This window comes from Leuresthes tenuis, unplaced genomic scaffold (assembly GCF_036924035.1).
Source record: "Leuresthes tenuis unplaced genomic scaffold, fLeuTen1.0.hap1 SCAF_12, whole genome shotgun sequence".
Lineage (NCBI taxonomy): Eukaryota > Metazoa > Chordata > Actinopteri > Atheriniformes > Atherinopsidae > Leuresthes > Leuresthes tenuis.
This window is the reverse complement of record NW_027325366.1, coordinates 26,576,477-26,600,181: the sequence shown is the minus strand read 5'-3', so window position 1 is coordinate 26,600,181 and position 23,705 is coordinate 26,576,477. Positions and strand designations below refer to the sequence as shown.

General features: G+C 39.7%; 1 protein-coding gene across 1 annotated transcript; it reads left to right on the top strand.

Moving 5' to 3' along the window:
• Positions 1 to 427: 427 nt before the first annotated feature.
• Positions 428 to 22,927, top strand: nxph2a (neurexophilin 2a). The gene is made up of 3 exons (XM_072397302.1): positions 428 to 4,815; positions 4,936 to 5,085; positions 20,089 to 22,927. The coding sequence occupies exons 2-3, from the start codon at positions 5,041 to 5,043 to the stop codon at positions 20,833 to 20,835; spliced, it is 792 nt and encodes a 263-aa protein (XP_072253403.1). The 5' UTR covers positions 428 to 4,815; positions 4,936 to 5,040; the 3' UTR covers positions 20,836 to 22,927.
• The last annotated feature ends 778 nt before the right edge of the window (positions 22,928 to 23,705 follow it).

Below are 23,705 nucleotides of genomic sequence, written 5' to 3'. Positions count from 1 at the left end.
CTCACACTTTCTGTCACACACCCCAGTCCTGCTGCTGTTTGATAGCTACAGTTGTATCATACATTTAAAGTGAGGTGGACTGCATTCAACATTTGTTTGGTAAGTATGAGGCAGCAATTGTAGGCAGATGTTTCAAGACCAAAGGAGAGGTGAGATCCTGAAGTAGTTACATCACCTACCTCCCCTTTTAGAGACCATTCAACCTGACATGCTTGAGTTAGAGCAGCAGAGGATACAAAGGTGGAGTATAGAAAACAGCCACACCTCATTTATACACAGTCTTTCTTATCAGGCTTCTCTCCACAAAGCGAAAAAAAAACTACTATAGAGTTTGTACAATGCTAACACCATTACTCAATCTTTACTTCACAAATAGTATTAGCCCTCTTTTGTAAATGCTTCTCATGTTCTATTCAATGCAAACTGTCTGTACTTTAACCCTTTGCTGTCCTGACCTCTACACACTGACATCAGGCTGCCAAGAACCTGTAACGTTACGATACTTTAAGAAACAAAAGCAGAAACGAACTGGATAAGTCCTGCAAAAAACAAATGAATAAAATAAAACTACTCCCAAAAGCAACAATATGTTGACATTTTGAAAGTATCATATCTGAATTCTAAGAAGACATTTTACAAGCCTGAGAACCAGATGAATGTCATATTTTATCTGCCCAGGCACAATACGTCTGAAGCAGCGTCTTCAAAGTGTCCCACACCCAATGTGGGTCATGGCTGATTTGATAAGACTGAACAGATTGCTGTGACCGGTTAGGGTCTATGCATGGAGTGATTATTGAACTGCCTACAGGGCAAAAACTCAGGAGCCCAAGGAGTCAGAGAGGCCACTTATTCTTAATCCAAACTGTAGGATTCATTCCAGAGAGAGAGACCCACAGAAGAACAGAAGAACCAAAGAAGACCCACAGAAGAACCAAATGTGACACAACACCCACTTTAAAGTAGTGTGATGCAACATAAATGAGACCAAATGAAATACAAATGAAAATACAAAGGTACCACAAGTAAACTCACACACAAATAAAACAAAATAATCAACATAGATGGAAAAAAAATAGATCAAAGGGACCAACATGGGGAAAAAGTACAAAATAATCAAAGGGATCTAACAAAAAAGATGGAAAAGGACATGTAATGAGGTAAAACCTCTGTACAGTAAGTGTTCGAAGACACAAAACAATCACAAGTTGTATCTGTGTGGGTTGTGGTTGTTCTGTGTCTCTTTCAGTCTCGGTGTCATTGCCCACTATTGGACAAATCTAGAGGTGTGTTGTTTTGACAAATCTATTCAGTTTTTCCTCTTGATAATGCCCCTTGGAAATGAAGATTAATCAAGAGAATTAATCAAAAACCTGAACATTTGACATACGCAACTGCAGGATGGTTTGCCTTTACCTTGTATTTAAGTCTTCTGACATAAGACAGCGTGGAGATTTACCCCCCTGAAGGACTTATACAAGCTGACATACCAGATGGTTTTCTACACAGAATTCTCTCATGATTCCAATCTCGCGAATCTCCCAAGAATTGAGCTGTCTTGCAAGTTAAGTAGTTGCAGGGCTTGTTCTGCGCACAGGACAGAAAATAGGCTCTGTATGAGTTCAATGTGGAGAATATTTCTTAAAACCTAACAACTGTCAGTTTGTAAAAGAAGATGCCTTTCACCCACATTGACGTGAACAAAAAAACAGTCTTTTCGTAACACTTTTGCACTGTCATGCTGTTTATTGGAAAAGTACAAAAAGATCTTATTTATTGTCTCATTTATTACCAATCCAAAGCACATATCTCTGTGTTTGTGTCGTCACAGCAAACAGGCTAAAAGCTCTGCACCATCTTTATCAGGCTTGTTCCTTCTTCAGTAGCTTGATGCTGTCATATGAGCTCATATATTTTTCAAATTTTCATCTTGTTAACCACAAATTTCAAAGTGTAGGCTCATTTTTTTGTGTTTTATTAGTTTGCTGATAATTTGATAAAAGGTTGCGAACTCTTGAACTCATTAGACGGTGTGGTTGCACCATCCTATCTTGCCATTTAGTCAAAGCTGTTCAGACTATGTGACTCCATAACTTTTAATCAATTTAAATGTGTTGTAAGCTGCTGGCTGAAATCCAGTTCGTGTGAAAGGTTAGCGGCAGACTGATATGCGTTTAGAGCATACTAATATACCACTCTGTGTACTCTGGCCCTTTCTTTCGCCAACAGAATTTCTTAGATTACATGTGATTGCATCTTTCCTTGATGGACAGTTATATTGGGGGTATTATCAAATCAGTAAAGTCTTTGTACGGAACTCTGGTCTTCTTATCAGTGTTTCCACCATCAGTTGGGGTCAGTTAATGGGGTAAAGTTACTAAGTGCATTTACACAACCACATAACTGGCATTTTGAGACATATGCAGTTTAAGTATTTCCATTTTATGCTACTTCATGTTTCCATTACATCTCAGAATGAAATATTGCTTTTTATACCCCACTATATTTATCTGACAGCTTTAGTTACTGTTTTAAGTCTAGTTTGGGGAGGAGAAAGAAGTTTGAAGTCAATCCAATTTGATCTTCTCATCAGTGTTTTTACAGATCTAAAGGCCATCAATCAGTACAAATTATTGCACAGTGGGGTTTTTGTAGCTGCTTGTATTAGTCAAATGTTATCATCTTAATTTACTGCTAAGGAACTAACTCTAGCTAACGGCTCACTTGACCACACAATGTGTTTATCTCACAACTTCACTCTGGTAAAGACAAATTTTTCTCTCTATGAAGTGTAACCCCAGCCGGAGCATTTTTTTCTCTATAAAGTTAATAAGCCCAACAGATCTAAACGTTTAGGAACACTGAGTGTTCACAAAGATCACCATGTGATATCCGTGGGTTTCTACCTCAGTACAGTCGTGTTAGATAGCAGTGTTTTCGTGGTTCTTTTCTAATACAGCACAGTTTTATCACAGATGTTAACCTTACAAGCTACAAGTTTAGTCTTCGTACAATAGGGCCTTAACATCTATCAAAACACGGATAACAAGTTAAATTAAGGGTAAAATATGGTTACAATTTAAAGACCAGCTGTAGTCTAAGCCATATGCCAATTGCTGATGATTCAAGAATTATTTATGTGAGATTCTTTTTGTAATTTGACATAGTATGTATGAGAATGGTATTGTTCTGATATTGTATCCACCCAGACTATCATGAGATGGATTTGACAGAGTCAACCAAGACATTTTTATACAAACCACACTGAAGGAAGTTGTTAAGTGGTTTCTGTGAAATGTCCCAGATGAGAATGAAAAAGATCATTCTTGCCAAAAAAAAAAAAGATTAAATCTGCTTTGAAACCTTAGTTTTGTAGAATTTCTTGGTATACGTTAAATGTTTGAGAGAGTATGTGTGAGGTCAGCTAGCAATCCAAAGGTGACACTACAATATATATGACTGGATTGGATGCTTCCCCCCTTTATTGAGTAATTTCATCATTACACCACTTCACAAATTAACATCTTGATTTCAATGATAGACAAATAGGCGTTGCTCATCAAGATATGTCTATCAAATAATACCAGAGTCAAACAAAGACGAAAAGAAAATAAGTGCTTTAACTGATTGAATCAAGCAAATGGTTTTGCTCTGTGTATTGGCAATATTTCTGAAAGCTTTAAGGCATTTGTTTTTCCCAAATTGTTAACAGACCTTTACAAACTTTTTTAAATTCAATACGACCAAATTGGATGTGGACGGAGTTGGATGGTCCAAGCACAAGTTGCAGCGAGATATCCTTCGCTGAAACTAACTGCAACTTTAGATTCTTCTGCATTAAGTGAGATTCTTGACTGGAACCACGAGATGGCGCCAAAGTCACACGGATCCCTATATTCCTGCGTTGTCCCCTGTAGAAAAACTCATAACTTTTCTACAGCTATGAGCATCGTGTTTGACCTTTTGCTGATGTGTCCCGGCGTGGTCAAGTCTGCCGTATCGGCTGCTTCTAAAATGGGAGAAGTAACACTCACAATGGTGTTTTCATTAGTAGCCTGAGATTGAAACAGCCCCCACTACAGGGATGAGTTTGCAAGCTAATAATAGACTAATTCATTGCATGAATTTAGAAGAAGTGACAAAGTTTTGATGCAGACCTAAAAACCACAAGGATCACGGCAGCACTGTGAGTTTTTTCCATCATGAGTTTAGACTTTACGAAGACATTCCCGTCTTCTTCAAATCAGTAAATCACTTGTTTGCACGAGATTACCCGCCTGCGCGTTTAAAGGGTTAAAAACCTGGACGCGTTGCTGGCCAAAAAAAAAAAAAGAAAAAAAAAGGATAACAGTGACAAGCCTCTTACTTATCTCTTAAATGAAGAGAGTGAGACTTCAGTGGTAGATGCTTAGGTCCTGGCTCCATGAACGGATGCGCGTCGACCTTGGAGTCTCCAGGCGCGCAGCGGAGGATTTTGCGCACTGAAATCAAATAGAGCTGAAGAGTGCACTCTGTATGAGCGGGCTGCTCTCTGTCTGACTGCAGTGCTGGCTCCGGGATAACGGCTCTCCCTAACTTCATGCTAATGTTGCTCCGGATTATATAGGAGCATATATAGTGTATTCGGACTGGCTGGATTTGAAACTTAGAGGAGTGACTGTAGACGTCGCATCTCGTTTTAGTCCCAGCCGCACAGAGGAAATTTCTCCCAACACCCTGAGACACGGAGACGTTTTGAGGGGTATTTTAGAACTCTTTGCCGAAAGTGGATTGAACGAGGATGATTCCAGCGTGAGGTATTGCCTTTGCACAACAGTAAGGAAAAGTTCATTACATCGATAAGAATCAAATGCCCCCATAAGCGGGTTCCTTCTAAATCTCACACTGGGTGGTTGAAGTGCTTTAACGAGGTAATTGTCTCCACTTTACTCGCAGGTGATCACAGCGATGTTTGAGCGGCATGTGCGTCTTCACTTCCCCAAGTCTCTCAGAGAGGATTTAACCGCCGTCCATCGTGAATAAACCGAGAAGTCCTTGAAGATGAGTGCCCTGCAAACAATCTTGTGGTTTGTCCTCCTGCACCAGGTGAGGCGTGAGAGGATTGAATGCGGGGAGGCTAATTGTGCAGAAATATGTCTGTGGACTAAGTGTTTATTGCTATTATTATTATGATAAAGCTATCTCGCCCTCAAGGTAGAGCCTATTTTAAACTAAAACTAACCCGGGTTATGTTTTTGGTCATGTTGTAGTTCTGCATCATACAGATGAATTTATCATCATATAAAACAACTCCTCATTTCAGGCTTACAGGGTTTTAGTGGCTCTGACTTTTTGAATTCACTTAAAATGAAGCATTTCTCAAAACCTTCACAATTATGGTAATCAGATCTTTCTTTAGGCTTTTAAAAGAAAAGTTTGAAAAAAAAAAAAAAACATTGCATACCAGCAGACAATTTGTTTTCCAAAATAGACTCCATAATGTGTGTTTTATATGATGCCAAGTTAAATGCCTTATTGGCATCTGCTATAAGGGGTTTAACTTCAATTCAGAAAATCAGTGTCACATACCAGTTATTCAAAAGCATATCACAGTTGTAGATGAACAACCTGCAATGTTTCTTTAATGGAAGAATAGAGATAATTCTATTGAGCAAATTAAATCAATGTAGTCTTGGCTTGCTTAGTTTAGAAATAGTCTCTATAAAAGGTGTTTGATTAATTAATTTTTCTGGCTTAACCAAAAGTTCCCTTTCTTAATCTGTATCAGGGGGCGACGAGTATGATTTATTTTGTTTCCAGGCGCAAACAATGTTTGACCTGCATGTTGAACCCCTAACATCTGTTCAATTAATTTTACTCCTTCATAAATGAGGCCAGGGTTTAAGGAAAAATGGGGTCAGGTTTGAACAATAGATGAAAATTGCAGATTTATTGTATAACTTATTCAATATGTAGAAAATTATTTTGTCTGCCAAAGAAAGTGATGGTGCTAAGCTCCTGAACTTAAATCTCCCACTGGTGTATTATTTATTTTTTATTACAATAAGCGCTTTAAAGAAAGATCATGGTCTTTGGGGAAATTTAAAGGTCTTCGTCCACTTTGATCAACATCTGCTGATGTTGTCCTCTCTTGCTCTCCGTATTTTTGGACGCATTGTGGGTTTTATCATGATTATCCCTTTCAATGATCAGACTTGAACAGAAAATGCCATGCGATTGAAGAAGTTCTTCACATCTGTGTTCAATCCTTAGAAAGGGCTCCTTTAAAGATAGCCTTAAACTGTGCAGCTGCGGCAGCAAAGTGCTGTCTGCTCTGTTGCAATCAGCTCTGTGTCTGTTGGGAGCTGTGCCTCCTGAGAGAAGGAGGCAGGCTGCCTGGAGAGGGTCTCTTTATATGCCTCAGTGGCTTCCTTCCCAACACACCCCCAAATGTCTGACTGGGGGACATATCAACCATTATCAATACTGTCACATGTTCACAGGCTGAAAAATGCAGCGGTATCAGTCTGATATCAACTAAAAGCATAAAATGAGCACCCCAAACCTCCTGAGCCCAGATGAAGCTTAATTTTTCTTTAGCTTAAAAGAATATCAGGTAACGTTGGAGGTACCTGATGGCAGCTGAGCCAACGGGATAGAAATGTTAATGATACACTGTTACATCTCCAGGTTTTGTGTTTTGTAGCAGCCAGATCATAAACTCACACAAAAACACACCTCTCTTCCACTTAATACACACACACTCAAGCTAAAAGGAAAAACACTTAGTACACAAATCAAATGGGGAAAATGTAACCCCAGCCGGAGCATCTGTGCCAAACCCCAGGGACAGATAAGAGGGTCAAAGCCATCCTGGGAGAATCCATTCTACCCCATGACATCTGCTGCAGTTATCCCCCATGCAATGACAGCAGAACAATGTAGATGAAGGCAAAATATGTTTGAGCTCCCTGCTCCCTGCCATCTCCCCTCTGCGTGCCCTGCCTGAGGTGTCTAGTCCCACAGATTGCATGTAAGGAAAAGTGGGGTTTTTCAACTTTGCTCGGCAACAAGTGTGAGAAGATATTGACAAAGACTGTTACAGCTTCGTATCGTATTGCCCGAGTAAGAGTAATGTAACGACAAAGCGTCAATGTGGCCCATGCTGAAAGGGTCAGCGGCGGTGTTAAATGTAAAGCAACCTTCTCTGTCACAAGTAATGAAACCCCTCCTTCTCCAGGGTAGGACCAAGCAGAGAAGCAGCAAGCATCTTAATAGAAGGGTGTGTCGCAGCATGAGACTAAGCTGAGCTGGTTATGAGCAGGCCAAGCGCATTGTGGACTCCGGATCATACCATGCTCCGAGTTTATCCGTGCAACTTTGATGTGCAGTGATTATAGGGATTACAAGTGATTTCTAGAAGGATTTGGCATTAATTCTCAACTTTATTTATCAACACGTACTCACACGATCATTCACGAGAAAATATGAAACATTTTAAAAAAAGACCAGATGTGGATGTAATTTGATTTCATCTTTGCCACTACAGTTATCATTTTTAAACCTTTCCCCACACTTGTGTTTTTTCTCTGCTGTGGCAGGGGGAGACAGCGATGCTCCATTCAAAGTCAGGAAGGGCTCTGGCAAGGACAACAGTTTTATCCTCGTCTTCGTAACAATACGCAAATTCTACACAAATTCCCTCTCTAAGGACTCTTTAACCCTTCTCCCCTTCCCCATGCTCAATTAGGTTTGCTTTTATTATTTATTTATTGTATATTTAAAGGCAACTAACACTGGGAAATGTAATAAAATGTACAGTTGGGGGATTAGGAGCAGCTCTTTAATCTCACGCTCCTGATAATACTGCATGGGCTGATTGATTAGTTTTTCAGGAAGCTTATGTCAGAAAAACCTAATCCGTCTTTGGATTGTGCCAGCCTTGTAAGGTTTTCCGCGCTGCCACTTTATCATGGCGGCGAATTACAGAGCTGCTGGGCTGTGATAAGGTCCTCGTCTCTTTTACAGACCCCACCGCCCAACCCCTCTGCACACACACACACTCGCACACCCTTTCCCTCTGGACAATAAAAAAAATTGTGTTTATATTCTTTACATCCCTGCTCTGCCTGGTCTTCACATCAACCTCTCCCAGGATTTGCCTTGTAAGAAAGAGAAGAGAGAAAAAAAAGAGTGGAACTTAAGTCTTCAAAAAGCCACCAGAGAAATTGGGTGGAGAGAGAGAAAAATATGAGAGAAAATGGCAGGCAGGCCGGTGGAAATTTCTGTCGAAGTGATTAAAACGTGGATTGACAGAGTGAAGGGTGGCTTGTATGCATGTGCTGCCTTCCAGGAATCATTTTTGGAGCTTACATGGTGGTGATGTGTATCTGTGCTCATATTGGGGTCACAATCTCTCCAGCCAGAAGGCTTGACTAGATAATCCCTCATAAACAATACCGTCTGTGGCATTTGCCATCCTCAGCCTGTATGTTGTCTCAGACTTCTGAAGGAAAGGTTGTTGTTTCAGATGGTGAAATCCCTCAAATTTAGCCTGCAGCCACCACAGGTTGTTCTGACTGTACTAAGCCCTGCAAGCTGTTCCTTTTCCAATCATCAGTCATAACTGTGTGTATGGGCAATAAATCCATGATAAAGGTCCTGAAATGAAGAAATGGAAGCTTTCAAATGATTGATTGCTGTGACAGAATTGCCCTTTGTGTTGGAAGCTGGATGTCCCATTAGATACTTAAGTCAAACAGCTATTAACAGCGTGATTACCCTCCCGATTGCTGCTCTCGTGATGTGAACGGTTCAGGTTGGAGTGAAGTGGTGTTGGTGCAGGACACATAATATTAAATATGTTGCTGAGCTTCCTGATCTTAGTCCACAGCTATGAATTTTTACGGGAGACGTGCAGCCCAAGGCGATGTTAGATCTGGAAGCTCTGCTCGCGTATAGCACCGTCATTACTGCTCTGCAATATCAGAAGCACAACAGCGTCCTCTGATGCACATCCTTATAGGTTAACAGACTGCTGGGTCCATTCCTTTCTCATGCTTTGCAGCAACAAAACAAAACGTGACATCACATACAACTAAATCAACTAAGGAGGGTGGAATTGGTGCCACCTTTTCTTTTTTTACATATTACTGTTACATTACGATTACAGCTTGTCTGGACTACCAAACTGTAATCACTCAAAACCATCATTCAAACAAGTAAAGTTTCTGCTTTTTACACTCCGACACCCAAAGTTATTAATTACCACCTGGTTAGCTCCTGAAGAAGGCAATCACACCACATGTCAGAGCTCAGGAAAATGATTGACCTATTTAATTAAAACTGCATGGCTTTCCTGTAAAAGGCAAGTGGTGACAGCTTCAGAATAAGTACAATAAATCTTCTCTCTGATTTTTCTTATTTTTGCATTTCCTCCTGCCTCTGAGCTTTGAGGCCCTTTCTTTTCAGCTCGTCATTTTCAGCCCTAACAAAGTGCTGTCAGCTCCCCTCTGTCTTTGTATATTTCTTGTGATGTACCTGTCTTCAGAGCTACTCGGAGAAAAAGGGAGCAACGTCTTGCCAGCTCTTGTTTCTTCTTCAAAGGGAGCTGTTTTCTGTGAAATCAGCCGCGGCGCAATCAGCTTTGAGAATGGAAACATTTGCTCTGTCAAAATTTGTTGGACGCGTGTTTGAACGAATCAAGAAAAAAAAAAAGTGTTTTTGAATTAAGCTCTCTTATCATTTCCAGCACAGATTTAAAGAGACGAAAATGCTAAATGGTAGTTGTCTCTCTCTCTCACACACACACACACAAACTCACACTGCAAAACGGCTCAGTGAGAAAAACATTTAGATTATGTCTTAAGCAGAAAAACTTAAAACCAGAGCCCTAAAGAGGTAATTTAAGAATAACACGGTATACCTCCTCTTGTATTAGCTCAGGAGTTTTACAAGTACATTTATCATTGTTGTGAGGTGTTAAAACTTGTCCAGAGAAAGATAATTACACAGTCCTATGTGCTTTGTGGTATTATCCTTCCCAATCCCTGCTATCAGAAATCCGGAGGTGTGCGGCAGGTGTCAGGAGCCAGCACAGGAGTTGGTGCTTTGACCATGTAAGGGGATTATGAAAGTGATGATGTGTTGAAAGGTAACGCCTGCCTAAAAGTGAAGTGTGCAGGGCTTTGCTGCTGTCGTATGTGGCAGGTGCTGAGATAACACAAGTATCCAGATTACCTGGAGGCCCTCGTCCCAGAGGCTCCGCTTCCTCTCTCTTCTCTCCTAGTGGGATCTTTGTTAACACTTTCCAAACACCTGACAGCATCGCTGCATGTAAATCTTCCACACTGAGCTATGCTCACTAAGACCCTATTTTCACCCCCAGGCCTCCCGGAGTCAATTCACAAATTGATGGGAACAAGGATAACTTTATCTGTGTCTATAATGCAGCAGTACAATTTATATTTTAATCCTTTTTCATGCAGACGAGATTATTTGAGTCGACGGTACACTGTAAAAGTTGCTTCTTTCTTTCCTTTCTTTTTTAACATTGCATTTTGTCATTTTGTTTTTGGTGCTTGTAAATAAGGTCTTAATGTATTGGTCACATTCTATTCACTCTCACAACCATTAAATTGCTTTAGTGGGTTTCCTTACCTTAAACAGCTGCAAACAATTTGGAAGAGAAATTAAATGTTGTCACACAAGTACTCGACTAAATAACAATCTTCTATATACAAATATATATATATATATATATATATATATATATATATATTTTTTTTTTTTTTTTGGTTGCAGTATTATCACACATCTATAGTTGTTGTCAGTTTCTCAGCAGATTTAGTAACGTAAAGTTAAAAAAGAAAAAATCAAAATGAGTATATATTGCCATAAGCACCCACCATCTCCCAGCATTAAAATGTTCCCTTGATATATATGAAGTCTGTATTAGCAGTTAAAAAAAAAATTACACAGTAAAGAGACACAGTAATCAGCTGTGTCTTACATCTTTCCGACATACACACACACAGACACACGTAGACCCACTTACACAGCAGTGCCCACACAGCACCACCTCCCTTCTCTCACGATGTTGTTTTCCTCTGGTCCCTTGTCTCATTCAACTGAGTTGAATAGCATTTTGCCACAACCGTCGAGGCACAACGATAGGAAGACGGTGAGCACGGGACCACCCAACCAGTTTCTTTTGGAAAGAGAAAACAACAAGCGTCATGTTTCAAAAGATGACATAAGATCTGATTCTGATGTTTCTTCAGGGTTCAAAGTTGAACATTCCATTGCATTTACGACAACAATAATTTGACAAGTTTTAGCTGAGGCTTTTTTGAAAAATTTTTGTGAGAGCCTTAAAAGATGTTTGCACTCAAACTCACCAGAGTCTGAGGCTCACAGGGTGGCCTGGCTGCATTAGGCTGCGGGTCTGCTTCCAGTGAGGTTGGCTGCAGGTTGCGGTTGGTTTACGAAAAAAACTAACAAGTTTTGCATCATGTCACTAATGGAAAAGTCTTTGAGAGAAAATAAATTACTATATACATACCATGTTACAAGAGGAAATAACTAAGGAGATGCACCTTTAGGACTCATGGCATACAGACTCTCATTTGAATTCAAGCAAAGTTTGTCAGCAAGGTCTGAGCTAACTGCAGGGACATTGCTTCCGCACCACAGGAGAGGAGATTCTAAATTACTTATTCAGTTTAGTGTATCGCTTCCTTACGAAGGTACTCTCAAATAATATGGAATGCTTCAGTGTGAACACTCAATACCAGTACATGTTTATCAGTGTCCAAATCAGCTGAGATTGGTATATTGTTCCAGGCAGCTCAGATCCAGAGGAAAAGAGAGGATTGTGCGATTGAGCCCGATCAGAGCAACACTGACACTGTAAACATGATTAATAGCTCACATCATATGATTTATGTTCACCACAGGAGGGATAAGTTACATGCTATAATTTATGCTAATCATAGAGAAGCTGCGAGTGACACCACAAGCTGTCAGGTAGCATTCTCGCATAACGTGTGCAAAAACAGCTTCACTAAATACCAGCAACTCAACAGGAGCATGTGTGTTGTACTGTATTTGAGCTGGAATCACATAGAACTCGAGAACACGCAGTCAGATTATTTTTAATTTGCTAGAAAGGAGTGTGTGATATATTGTCTTTTTCTCCACATGAGAACATCAGATCAACACAGGACTGGTGTAGGTAGAAATAAGATAATTACTTCACATTTGACTTTGCTCCAAATTCAGGGTAAGATTGGATTTTGAAACACTGGCAAAGTTTAAAAAGAAAAAAATATTAATATGTTGTATATAAATATAAATAAAGACACTAATGCAGTTACAAGGAGATATCAATAACAATAATTTCTTCTGATGAATAATCATGATGAATATTCTACACTATTTGTCATTTGTATCAGATTACTCATTACAAAAGATTCTGTAGAAAAGTCTTTCTTTTGTTTTGCCTCCAAGGAGCGAAAGCTTTCTTGTCATTTTTAAAAGTGGTCTTGAACTATGTTCTCCAGGCTTCTTCAAGGTTGTTGTTTTTTTTTTTTAATTGGACATTGGTTGCTTTATCAACCATTTTCAGCGGAAATCGTTTTTTTTTTTTTGGGGGGGGTGGGGGTTGTTAAGCAGCCAATCTATGAATCATTCAAATATGAAAAAGGCACCAATCTAAAGGGGTAGACCAGTGTTGTCTGTATCCATAACAAGCAACTTAGAAAAAAAAAATTAAAAAAGCATCTTTAGGCACTAGCAGCTTGTCACAAACAGAAATAATTTGATCTTGTTGCTTAAGTTGTATCTATGAAAACTAGATAACACAGCTTGACACACATATATATACACATATATATATATATATATGACACACATATATATATTTGCATATATATGCATATATATACATATTTGCAACAAAAAGGTGATTCTAAGAGCTGTTAGCTGAAAACTTGGCATATCTCAGCATGGTGTGCCATGTGTACCTAAAACTTTTTTAAGGAAACTGAACAAGTAAAGGACAAAAGAAGAAGTGACAGATCTAATGCAGATGAACAGTATCTGAGAGTGATGTCCTGACACAGGACGTGAGAGATGCATCTGGACCTTCAGTTGATCCATCTACTGTTCAATGAAACCTCATCAGAAATAGTCTCCATGGAAGGGTGGCTGTCAAGAAGCCATTCTTCAGGAGGGGGAAACAGAAGAAAAGGCTGAGATATGCCAAATAACATAAGAACTGAATTGAAAACTAGTGGCAACAGGTCCTATTGAGTGATGAATCCTCCCCAGAGCCTGGATCTCACTATTATTGAAGCAGTGTGGGATCATCTTGACAGAGAATGAAACAAAATGCAGCCAACATCCAAAGAAGAGCTTTGGGATGTCCTCCAAATAGCCTGGAGAACTATTCCTGAGGACTTCTTAAAGAAATGACAAGAAAGCTTGTCTTAGAGGGTTCAAGCTCTGTTGAAGAATAAAGGTGCTCATATCAACTTACTGACTTTCAAGCTTGCATGAATAGTATAAACTTTATTTTTGCCTTATATGCAGTATTTCCATCTGTTTTTAAGTTTTTCAACAAATCACAGGTTCTTTTCCCCCTTTTCTAGCAGTAAATATAGAATCATTTCTATATTTGGTTCAGGCTCTGTTATCTGTGAACTGGTTTCTTATAAACGTCAGCTCCATAATGCTTATTAAAGATACACTGTGTGGCTTAATCATTTATATTTCCGATATCTTAATCTATTTTTTATGCAGCTGGATTCCTGTACTTTTGTAATCTGTGCAGTCACATGAATCATATTATTTCTTGCATTTAAATTACTTTGGTCACAGTTTTCAATGCATATTTAGCATGAAGCCAGAAATCCCATTTTCACAATTATTATTCAGTGTGTTTATACACCACAGTGGAGTGAAGGTTAACAGCTTGCCTTTTTAATAACTCAAGCTTAATTCTTTTTCTTTTTTTAAGTTGCTCACTCTCGTAATAGATTCCTCCCCACTCAACCACTGAGTATCTTGATAACGCTGGCACACATATTAACACTAACACATAACACTACATATTATGTTACATATCAGTGACTGTTAAGACTCTGAGGCTGGTCTGATGCGAGTGAACTGTGGAGACAGGAGACATTTACTCGGCCCTGGAGTGTGGTTATACAATTATATAAACAAGTAGCAAAATAAATGCTTAATAGATACTGCAAATATTCGCCACAAATGAAATCAGCTACACATCAAAATGGGAATGATGTTCAGCTGAAGTGTTTCAACACTGGAAGCTGTCTCATTCTCTAAGAGGTCAGGTGTTAATAGCCTAAAGGATAATACTGGAGGGTAGCAGATATGCTGCATGCTCATGCACACACTAACCGTAGCCTTCTGTGATTGCTAAGGTGCCCCACGGTGTGGATTTGCTGTGGCGATCCACCACACAGCTAAAGCACCTGCCATGTTTTTCCCTGGACGGCCTCTGATTAAAAGTGATGGCTCCAGAGCGTGAGTCTGTTCCAGCGATCAGAGCACCAATCTATTCTTCAGCAGGATGTAGACTCTTAGCTGTGGGCTGCCAGAGTGCCTCCAGGGCCTCCTCTCCTGGAACCGGCTCTGTGTGTGAATCATTACAAATGATATGCCCCGTAACATCAGGAGGAAGATGGCAAAGGAAGGAAGGGCAGGGAGATTGCAAGCTGAGAATGGTTTTAATGTCAACTGAGCCGTTTGTCATGTCGGATGCTTGAAAGCGAGGTGCTGCAGTCAATCTGCTGTTTAATGCTAACAGCACCAGCTGAGCAGCTGACAGGTGTTGTGTTTCAGTGGTGCTGGGAAAGGCTTACAGAAGGCAGCGGTGAAGGCGGCGCCATTTTGGTGGGGTGTCCAGATTTTTACTACGCAGAAACGCATCAAGTTAATGAAGCTTCAGACGCAGAAAATTAGCAGAGAAATGAATTGCACCACCAAAGTGAGGTCAATTTGCACAGATAAATCCATGAAGAACAGTGGGGTGCATCATTGGAAGTGCTCTGCTTGCACTGATGAGCGGGTTAATTGCCCATTTTGTTTATTGTGAGAAAGATGCCTGAAACCAATTTTCCCCAGACGCATATCCTGGCCTTATGTGGTGGAAAGAAAATCCACTCTGAAAAACTCAAAAAAGATTGTTTTGGCTCCCTGAAAAAAAGAGACATGGAAATTAAGAGTCTGCAGAGGCTGTATCTTAATTTACAAAAAAAAAGAAAAACAGAAAGAAAGTAAAAGCAGGTTTCTCAGGTACTAAATGGGGACTACACTGATAACTGTGCCAGGTTGAGAGATCTTTTCATGGTTGTCATCAAAACAACACTGTAGAAGCATTGCCTGCGGCCAAGGACCCATCACAGGCAAGCACAATGTTGCCAGCTCCTCATCGCAAACACATTTTAACAGCATCTCTTCAGATGATCCAGAGGCCAGATGTCACCGGCTTCTTAATAACTTTCTAGAGGCTAGTTCTGGTCACTGTGGCAATTACCTTTATGTCAGGCCTCTAAAAGATATGTCTACCCATGGGACAAGCAGGCAGCCAGCTCCATAATGCTCATTACAGACGAATGTCGAGGCTGATTCATCCTGACTCACTGGTGCTCAGGCCAACGTCAGTATTTCAATATCTGAGAGATCTATGGATTATATTGATTGGCACAACATTACCTGAGACAGTCTTTATCGGTTTACAAGTGAATTTTATGCATGCTGTATTTATTGATTATTGAAGGGCCCTATGGTGCAGAAATGGCGGCAAAATCCTTTAAAGCTGAAACAAACAGTCGAATACGTTTACTGTACAGAAAACTTCACATCAAAGCCTGACGTTAGATTTTACTAACCTTAAAAGTAAAGGTAGTCCTTTTGCGGTAATGTTAATGTGCAGTTAATCCAGCAATCAAAATGCACTAAAAATTAGTTTTATTTCGCTGAGAATGCGCTTCTGATGCCCAAGAAATGTTACAAATAGACCTGGTAAAACAACTGCTTATCAAGCATAAATAACATATATTTTCCCCTCTTTGATATAACGGGAGGGGAAAACCTCTCTTTGACGGTTCTTTATGGATGTTTTTGAGGATAAATTTTCTGAAACTGAGCTCATCCCCTCTTTATATTGGCATTTGTACAAATGCTGAAAATTCATGAAACCCCAGTAGGGATAGATAATTCTACTGAACAGTTGAATTACAGTCTTTAGAGATGAAAATGAATCTAAGTTGTTAATCTAAACTGGTATAAAAGTTTAAAATCTGTATAAACGACATGTGAAAAGTGATACATGCTGTGGTGAGATCATATATGATGATCATTTTACAAAGGATTAGGATTTTACAAACCTTTGTTGATAGAGTATATAAAAGTGTTGAATGGGACTTTTCACTGTTGTAAAAAATTTGGAAGGCAAACAATGTCATGCATTTAAATTATGTCAAACATATTTTTGTCATGTCCACATTGCAGTTTCCTGGTGTCTACAAGACAAAACAGACATGATAGATCTGTGCTAAACTAAGTGTTATCAAAAGAACACAGAATTTCTATTGATCAAGTTTTTATTTATTTTAAATCCATCTCATCAGTGTTTCACCACAAAATGTGTTATAGCTACAGTAGTCCATTGTTACATATGTTAATGCTTTACAAACAAAAAACCCTATAAATAACATCCAGGGTCGATTGATATTGATAAAAAGGTTAAAGAAATCTTACATTTTAGTACTAATATCTCTATAGTAAGCTATTGAGAGGGATATGTTGAATATTATCTGGAAATACCTGCCATTATTGAGCATACTGCTCAAATGTGTCAGACTTCACAGTTATCCACCTTTAAACTTACTGCAAATATACATTATGTCAAATAAATAATGATCTTATTTATATATATTGTATGCCACCCTTTTGTAAGGTACATATAACATTGAGTGGTGCGGTGTATAAGTATGTGTCTCTACTGGAGTGTGTAAAGTTCATGCCTCTGTGTTTTTCCTGTGAGACATACAGGAAAAGGAAGAAGCCAAACCACACAGATATCTGCAACCAGTCCCTTTACTCTGCGCTTCTCAAATGAAGTCTAGTATTTTCAGCTCCATAAGTCTGCAGTTATTATCATAATAATGTCTTGTTTCAAGTTGCCCTGAAATGCCTCTAGCGCGGCTGTGCAGATTAAGAAATCTTAATTAAGCTTTTGTAGATTCTCCTTCATCAGACCTTGCCTCGTTTTGCACAAAAACTTGTATTGCTGTAGTCTGTTTTTTAAGAGGCACCGCTTCCGCCTGAATGAACAAGGTGTGCCAGTGAGTGTGTGTTGGCATAGAGTGCATAAAGGGAGACAGAGAAGGAGCCAAAGCCAGTGTTTTAGTGCGAGCTTTCACGTTCCCGGTGCTTCGTGTCTCTCGGGGTATTTAAGTATTAGATAGTCCCACATTGATCCGCTTGTTGTCACAGCAATTTCCCCAGTTGCTCATCATACTTAAAGTCCTCTCTCATTTCCATTATAATCATCCTAGACAAAGCTCACCTGAGATTTACACCTAAAGACAATTTGGTTTCACCTCTGAAGCTGCGCAGCATGACAGCCAGTGTGTAATGGTTAGAACAGTTTGAGCTTGTGGGAAGATGACTGCTGTATCTTCGTGGCTCACAGCAGTGAGGAAATGTTCCTGTTGGGAGCCTGCAGATTTTATGTTCAGCAGCGGCTGTTGTTGTGATGTTGTAAGAGTCCAATCAAATTAACAGCAGCGCTCACACAAGGTATTACTAAGTGGTAGCATCAGCTGGGAATACTGCCACTGGAACTGGGCGATTAAATGTCTGTAACTGTGATGAACCACACAGAGGGACATTAGTACAGTGTTCCCTCATTCATATATTTACAGGGACCGACCATCTTAATTAAGCATTATAAGAGCTGATGGATTGGCCAGGCCTGCTGTCCACAGAAGACACATTGATTGAACAGTGCATGTCCTCCACTAGATGCTACTACACTGTAAAGAAGCTCTGATTACAAGACATACAGTTGCACGGCTTTGGATGCATGCAGCCCTTTTTACATGTCAGCTGGAAATGTTTGTAAGCTTGTGACTGTGACAAAACAAATTGTGGCAGACGACCTAGTTTGTTAGCTGTGTACACATGTGTTTCCGTTAGGCTTACAGCAAAATTATAATTAGTCTGGGAGTAGTGCACCACATCTCAGTGAGAATTCAAACAGCCGCTGCTCTGTACTTTCAACATCTGCCTCTCTCAGTGATCCCTATAACAGGGCCTGGGGAAAGAGAGCACTACTAATTACTAATAAAACTAGCTAAGCTTATTGCTGTGAATTATTGCAGCTTTATCTGGAGTGGACCAGGAATCACTCCAGAAGCTAAAACAGCTTTGAGGTACTAGGAGGTATTCCAGTACCAACAGTTTGTTACTGCATCCGGATTAGCACTATTCATGGCATACTTTACCACACCACTACAGAGCAGCGTTTTATTGTTGGCTATCATTTCAAGATATAAAGATCTTGCTCCTATACACATACGAAAATGTAAACAAATAAGAGCCCTTGCTGGAGTTCCGTACGCTCAAAATAATAGTCTTTTCATTTCCAGATGTTTCAGCTATAGTTACATTTACTATGATTTCCCACGGAGAAAGAAGTAACAGAATATCTAGAACATTTTCTTGTTATTGGACAGTGTCCAATGCCTCAAGGCTGTGGACTGTGGCAGAAAGTGAATGATTCGATTACCTTCCCCTGTGCGTATACCAGGATGAGGACAACAGTCCAGTTCAAACTCTTTAAACTGACCAACACTTGACTCAGTTGTGCACGGAACTGTACTAGAATATAGACTCAGTTTGTACAATTTAGTCTTGAGTGTACAAGTCACATGTCAAAGAAATAGTGTTTTATTTTTGAGTCAAATGTTCGTGATACCTTTACAAAAACAGATAAACATAAGTGAAATTTAAATAACCTTCTTCAGTCTTAATTAAGACTCTTTACGTCCATCCTGGTTGTTGCTAAGTGACTCCAAGGCAACGTCATTCGCACTCTTCACTGCAGAGTTGTCACCATCCCCAGCTATCACACACACACACACACACACACACACACACAAAAGCATCCAGAATGTCTCTATAAGTTGAAAATTGTTCTGATGAACACTGAAAGTTCTGTAGCTGTGTATTATCTACAGCAATGAAAGTGAGGGATACTACTGTTGATCTTCCAAATAATACTTTATGTATAGCTATGGTCAATCTTTTGCTCTCTCTACACTTGTAATACTAAATGTAAATGTTGGCGCGGTGGTAGTTTGATGAGCAGTTGATTGCCGTTTACAAAGTGTTTTATCTCACTGCCCTCAATAGCTGGTAAATGAGCCTCAATTGCTGATACTGCTGCACTGCAATTTATATCAATGCTATTCGGTGAATATGGACTTACTGTAAGAAAGAAATATCATAAGAAAGCCTCAATTTATGGATTTACTGTGCCAAGTAATCATGTGACTAGTCTAAATGTCATATTTTCAAAGAACTGAGTTCTCTTTTATCAGTTTAATTAAAAGTGTAACCTTTGCTCGAAATGCATTTTTTAAAACTCTTGTTTTCAAAGCAATATTTCCTAAAATATCACTTTGCTATAGTTTTAAGAATTTAAGAAGTTTATCTTAACCTGTGTAACCAGAGGTTGCTCCATGCTCACTCATAAACTTTTTTCTGCTATCTTAAGTGGTTAAATACTGTTTTTATCTGTCGTGCTAAACAATTAGTGCATTTGTGAGTGGAGACAGTGTTGTAGCATTGTCATATGTTAAAGATATAGCATGTTGTTTTTTTGTTTGATTTTGGGACAAAACTGGAATTTTCACTGTTTGAAAACATGAAAACAGAAAGAAAAGCATTTGTGTGTAGTTACCATAATTATTGTGTGACAATCTGCAACAATTTACTGAAAAACTGTTAAAAGAAAGATTTTAATCTCACTTAATATTACTTTTCTGTCTGCCTCTACTTTCTATAAAGGTCACATGCAGGAAAGTGCATGAAGAAGCCACGGAACTCATCGAGTGGAGGGACAGTGATAATGAACGGAAGATATCTCCCACAGGGGCCAGTCCACGGATTCTCAACCCCCTGCGCTTGTTTGCGAAGGGCTCCCCTGAGCTCAAGAGCAACATGAGGGAAATTACATATTTACAGAACATGGAGGACTTTTGGGACTGGTTATCTAACCAGACAGATGTTCAGGCTGCACAGGCCAGAACTAAACGCAGACCCATCGTCAAGACTGGCAAGTTCAAAAAAATGTTCGGGTGGGGGGACTTCCACTCCAACATCAAGACCGTCAAACTCAACCTGCTGATCACGGGGAAGATTGTGGACCACGGAAATGGCACTTTTAGCGTTTACTTTCGTCACAACTCCACTGGAATGGGGAATGTGTCGGTAAGCCTGGTGCCACCTTCCAAGGTTGTGGAGTTTGAGATCGCCCAGCAGTCCACACTGGAGACCAAAGACACAAAATCATTCAACTGTCGCATTGAATACGAGAAGACTGACCGCAACAAGAAGACCGCCCTGTGTGGCTATGACCCATCAACGGTGTGCTACCAGGAGCACACGCAGAGCCATGTGTCATGGCTGTGCTCAAAGCCCTTCAAAGTCATATGCATCTATATAGCCTTTTACAGTGTAGACTATAAACTTGTCCAGAAGGTATGCCCTGACTACAACTACCACAGTGACACACCTTACTCGTCCACCGGGTGACCTAGCTGTTGCCAGTATATATAAGCCTTTTGTTTCATCTCCAACTAATGTAAATCTAAAGCGCTAAACTATACCTAAAAAAAAAACTGAGAAATGTTGCAGAAAGTGCAACTCATGAAGACACACACACAATTTGTGAGATTTGGCAAAACTACTGCACATGTAAATACTGCACATGTAAACAGACAACACCTCAGATAGTTAGGTGTCCAGGGACTCGCTTTTAGGGGCTGACATGAGATTCAGAGCTAGCTACCAACCCTGAGTGGATCCTCTTCATCACAACAGCACATGTTCTTTCAAAACCACTGCTACAATTACCACGTATCCAGATGTTTTCTTCAAGGCTAGACCATAGGCAGGGAGCTGCACCAATTGGAAGAGCATAACTTGCTCCTGTCAGTGCTGCAGTAATGCTAACATTATCCAACTCTTTCCTTAGCTCAATTAAACCATTATGAGTTGAATTAGAAGAATTTGAATTACGTTAATAATTCACAATATACAAACATTTGAACAATTATTCAACAGGGCAAAAACAGGAAACAAAGATTTCCTATTTGGAACCTCACTACATCTTGAATGATTTGTAAAAATGATCTGGTCACTACTTTCAAAGTGGAACTGACATCTATTTGTACCAGTTAACAGAACACAAACAGGACAGTCTTCTTTCAAATGACTTTGATAAATGGGTAAATTCCAAGCTCTGCATAATTAGATTTATTTTTTTGTTTAATCTGTCATCTTTCTCATGTAGGGATTGAAATAGACTAAATTGATTGGATCAACCTAAATGTACCCATAACAAAATGAACTGATCCAAGAAATCTAATTTAAGAAACCCGAGAGCTTGATCGTAAATGACCACACACGTGAGCAAGCATCCATGTGCAACCTGGCTGCTGCCGTGCTCACTCCTTAAAACGTGCCGGCTTCTAGCAGCAAACATAAGGTGTGAGTGTGCTGAACTAGTCTGAAATCCAACATATGTGTTTGCAGGATGCACTTTGAGGCATCAGCCTGCCGCGTGAGCCGCGCAGTGGATTAATGTGTCAGGAGAGGGGGTGGGGGTGGGGGGTGGGGGGCAATAATTGCAGGACAGGTGGATTTAGTGAGTCTGGCAGACAATTATCAGCACTTTGTCATGGTTCCCCCACCAGCCCTGACATTACCTGTCTTTAATAGGCTTTAATTAGCCTGGGAAATTTCATTTACCAAGTGGAAAAACTTGAAGTTAGAGAGAAAAAAAAAAGGAAGAAGTACAGAATCCGCCTGTAATTTTAATGAGAAGTGGGACTAAATTTGAAATATCAGACTTTTCCCCAATTGTACAGCAAGCTTACGCTGACTGACTTTTGTGTACAAGTGGATGACATCCAGTCTTTTAGTACTTGGTGTAATGTGCTTTGACCTAGCAACCACTAAGGATGCTTTAAAAGGTTTTGTTGAAAACCCATCTCCGCATTAAATGCCGTAGATTGTGTCGTTTGCACATATCCCTGGTTTTTAGGTTAGGGCATGTACCACTGTTGACACTTCTTACTTCTGTCTACACAACTTTATTTTGTGTATCTCGTTTTTCTCATCAACTGTAAATGATCCTGTCACCTTGTTCACACAAGGTGATGTGTATGATAAATCAAGAGTTGATCTACGTTGATGTTTTAGTTTCATTCCTTTGTGCAAATGCTGTGTATCAATGTGTAACTCAAAAACTGAAAGCGTTCAGAGTAAATTATGTCAATTTATTCAAGTTTTTCCAGAGAAATGTATCAATATGTACACTCTTCCTTCTTTTTGGTGTTTTAACAGAAATATCAAGTAGATGTCAGATTTGTTGCTTATGGTCAAAGATCGCTTTGATTCCCCATTACTGTAATTGCAGATTGTTCTTGTTTTGATTTCCTGCTTGCTTAATCTTGTTTAAAAATGTTCTCCCTGTAAAATAGGAATAAGAACACATTTGTGTGTTGTGTGATTACACATGCTCATTTCGGATTATTTGCTTTCAAATGAAGTTCGTTTTGTTCAAATGTAATGGTAAAGATCAATTTAGGTCTTTATGGCATTAAACCTTATTTGAACTTGGCTCTTAGCATACTGTCACACCGAATCAGCCGCAGTTTATTGATGCTCACAGTTGTCCCATTTCATTCCTGAAAGGACTCCCCGACCGGATAAACACACCATTTTAAGAGGTACATTTCAGTGTAGCTTTTTAATGGGCAATAAATCTGTGTCCACAGGCGTGGATGATACCAGAGGTACACCTCAGGGAGCACATCCATTTTGCTGTGGCCATCAGGGACAGGGGTCTTTTCATTCGCTTCCATTACTCTTATCTGATCAGCGTGAGGCACCTACTCTTCCAGCATCAAGTCACACCACGCTTCCCTGCTGCACTCATCCAAATCCTTGGAAAACCACAAGGAATGTTAACATGCATTTCACTGTTTATAGTTCAACAGTAATAGTATGCACTATTACACACCGATTTTGAAATAAAATTAGTTCAACACATCATTTATGCTTAGACAAATAGGTGATTTTCTTTATAGAAATTGTTTACTTTACCATCAGTTGTCAATATCATGCACTGCTTATTTCCCACAATCCAAATGATGGAAGAATGTTTCAGTTTTGACAGCGGCACAGAAGAAAACATTACAGTTCGTGGAGGGAAGCGAAGGAAGAAGAAAAGGTTGGAGAGGCGTCTTAAAGCCGAGATACTATCAGGCATTTTCCAAGGATCTGTGCTGAGAGGGGCGGACGTGGATCAGCAAGCTGCTGATGAAGACGTCTCTTCTAGCAGGAAAGAGCGGCTTTTGCATTCACTTTAATTAGAGCGAGAGCCGAGCATTCACATA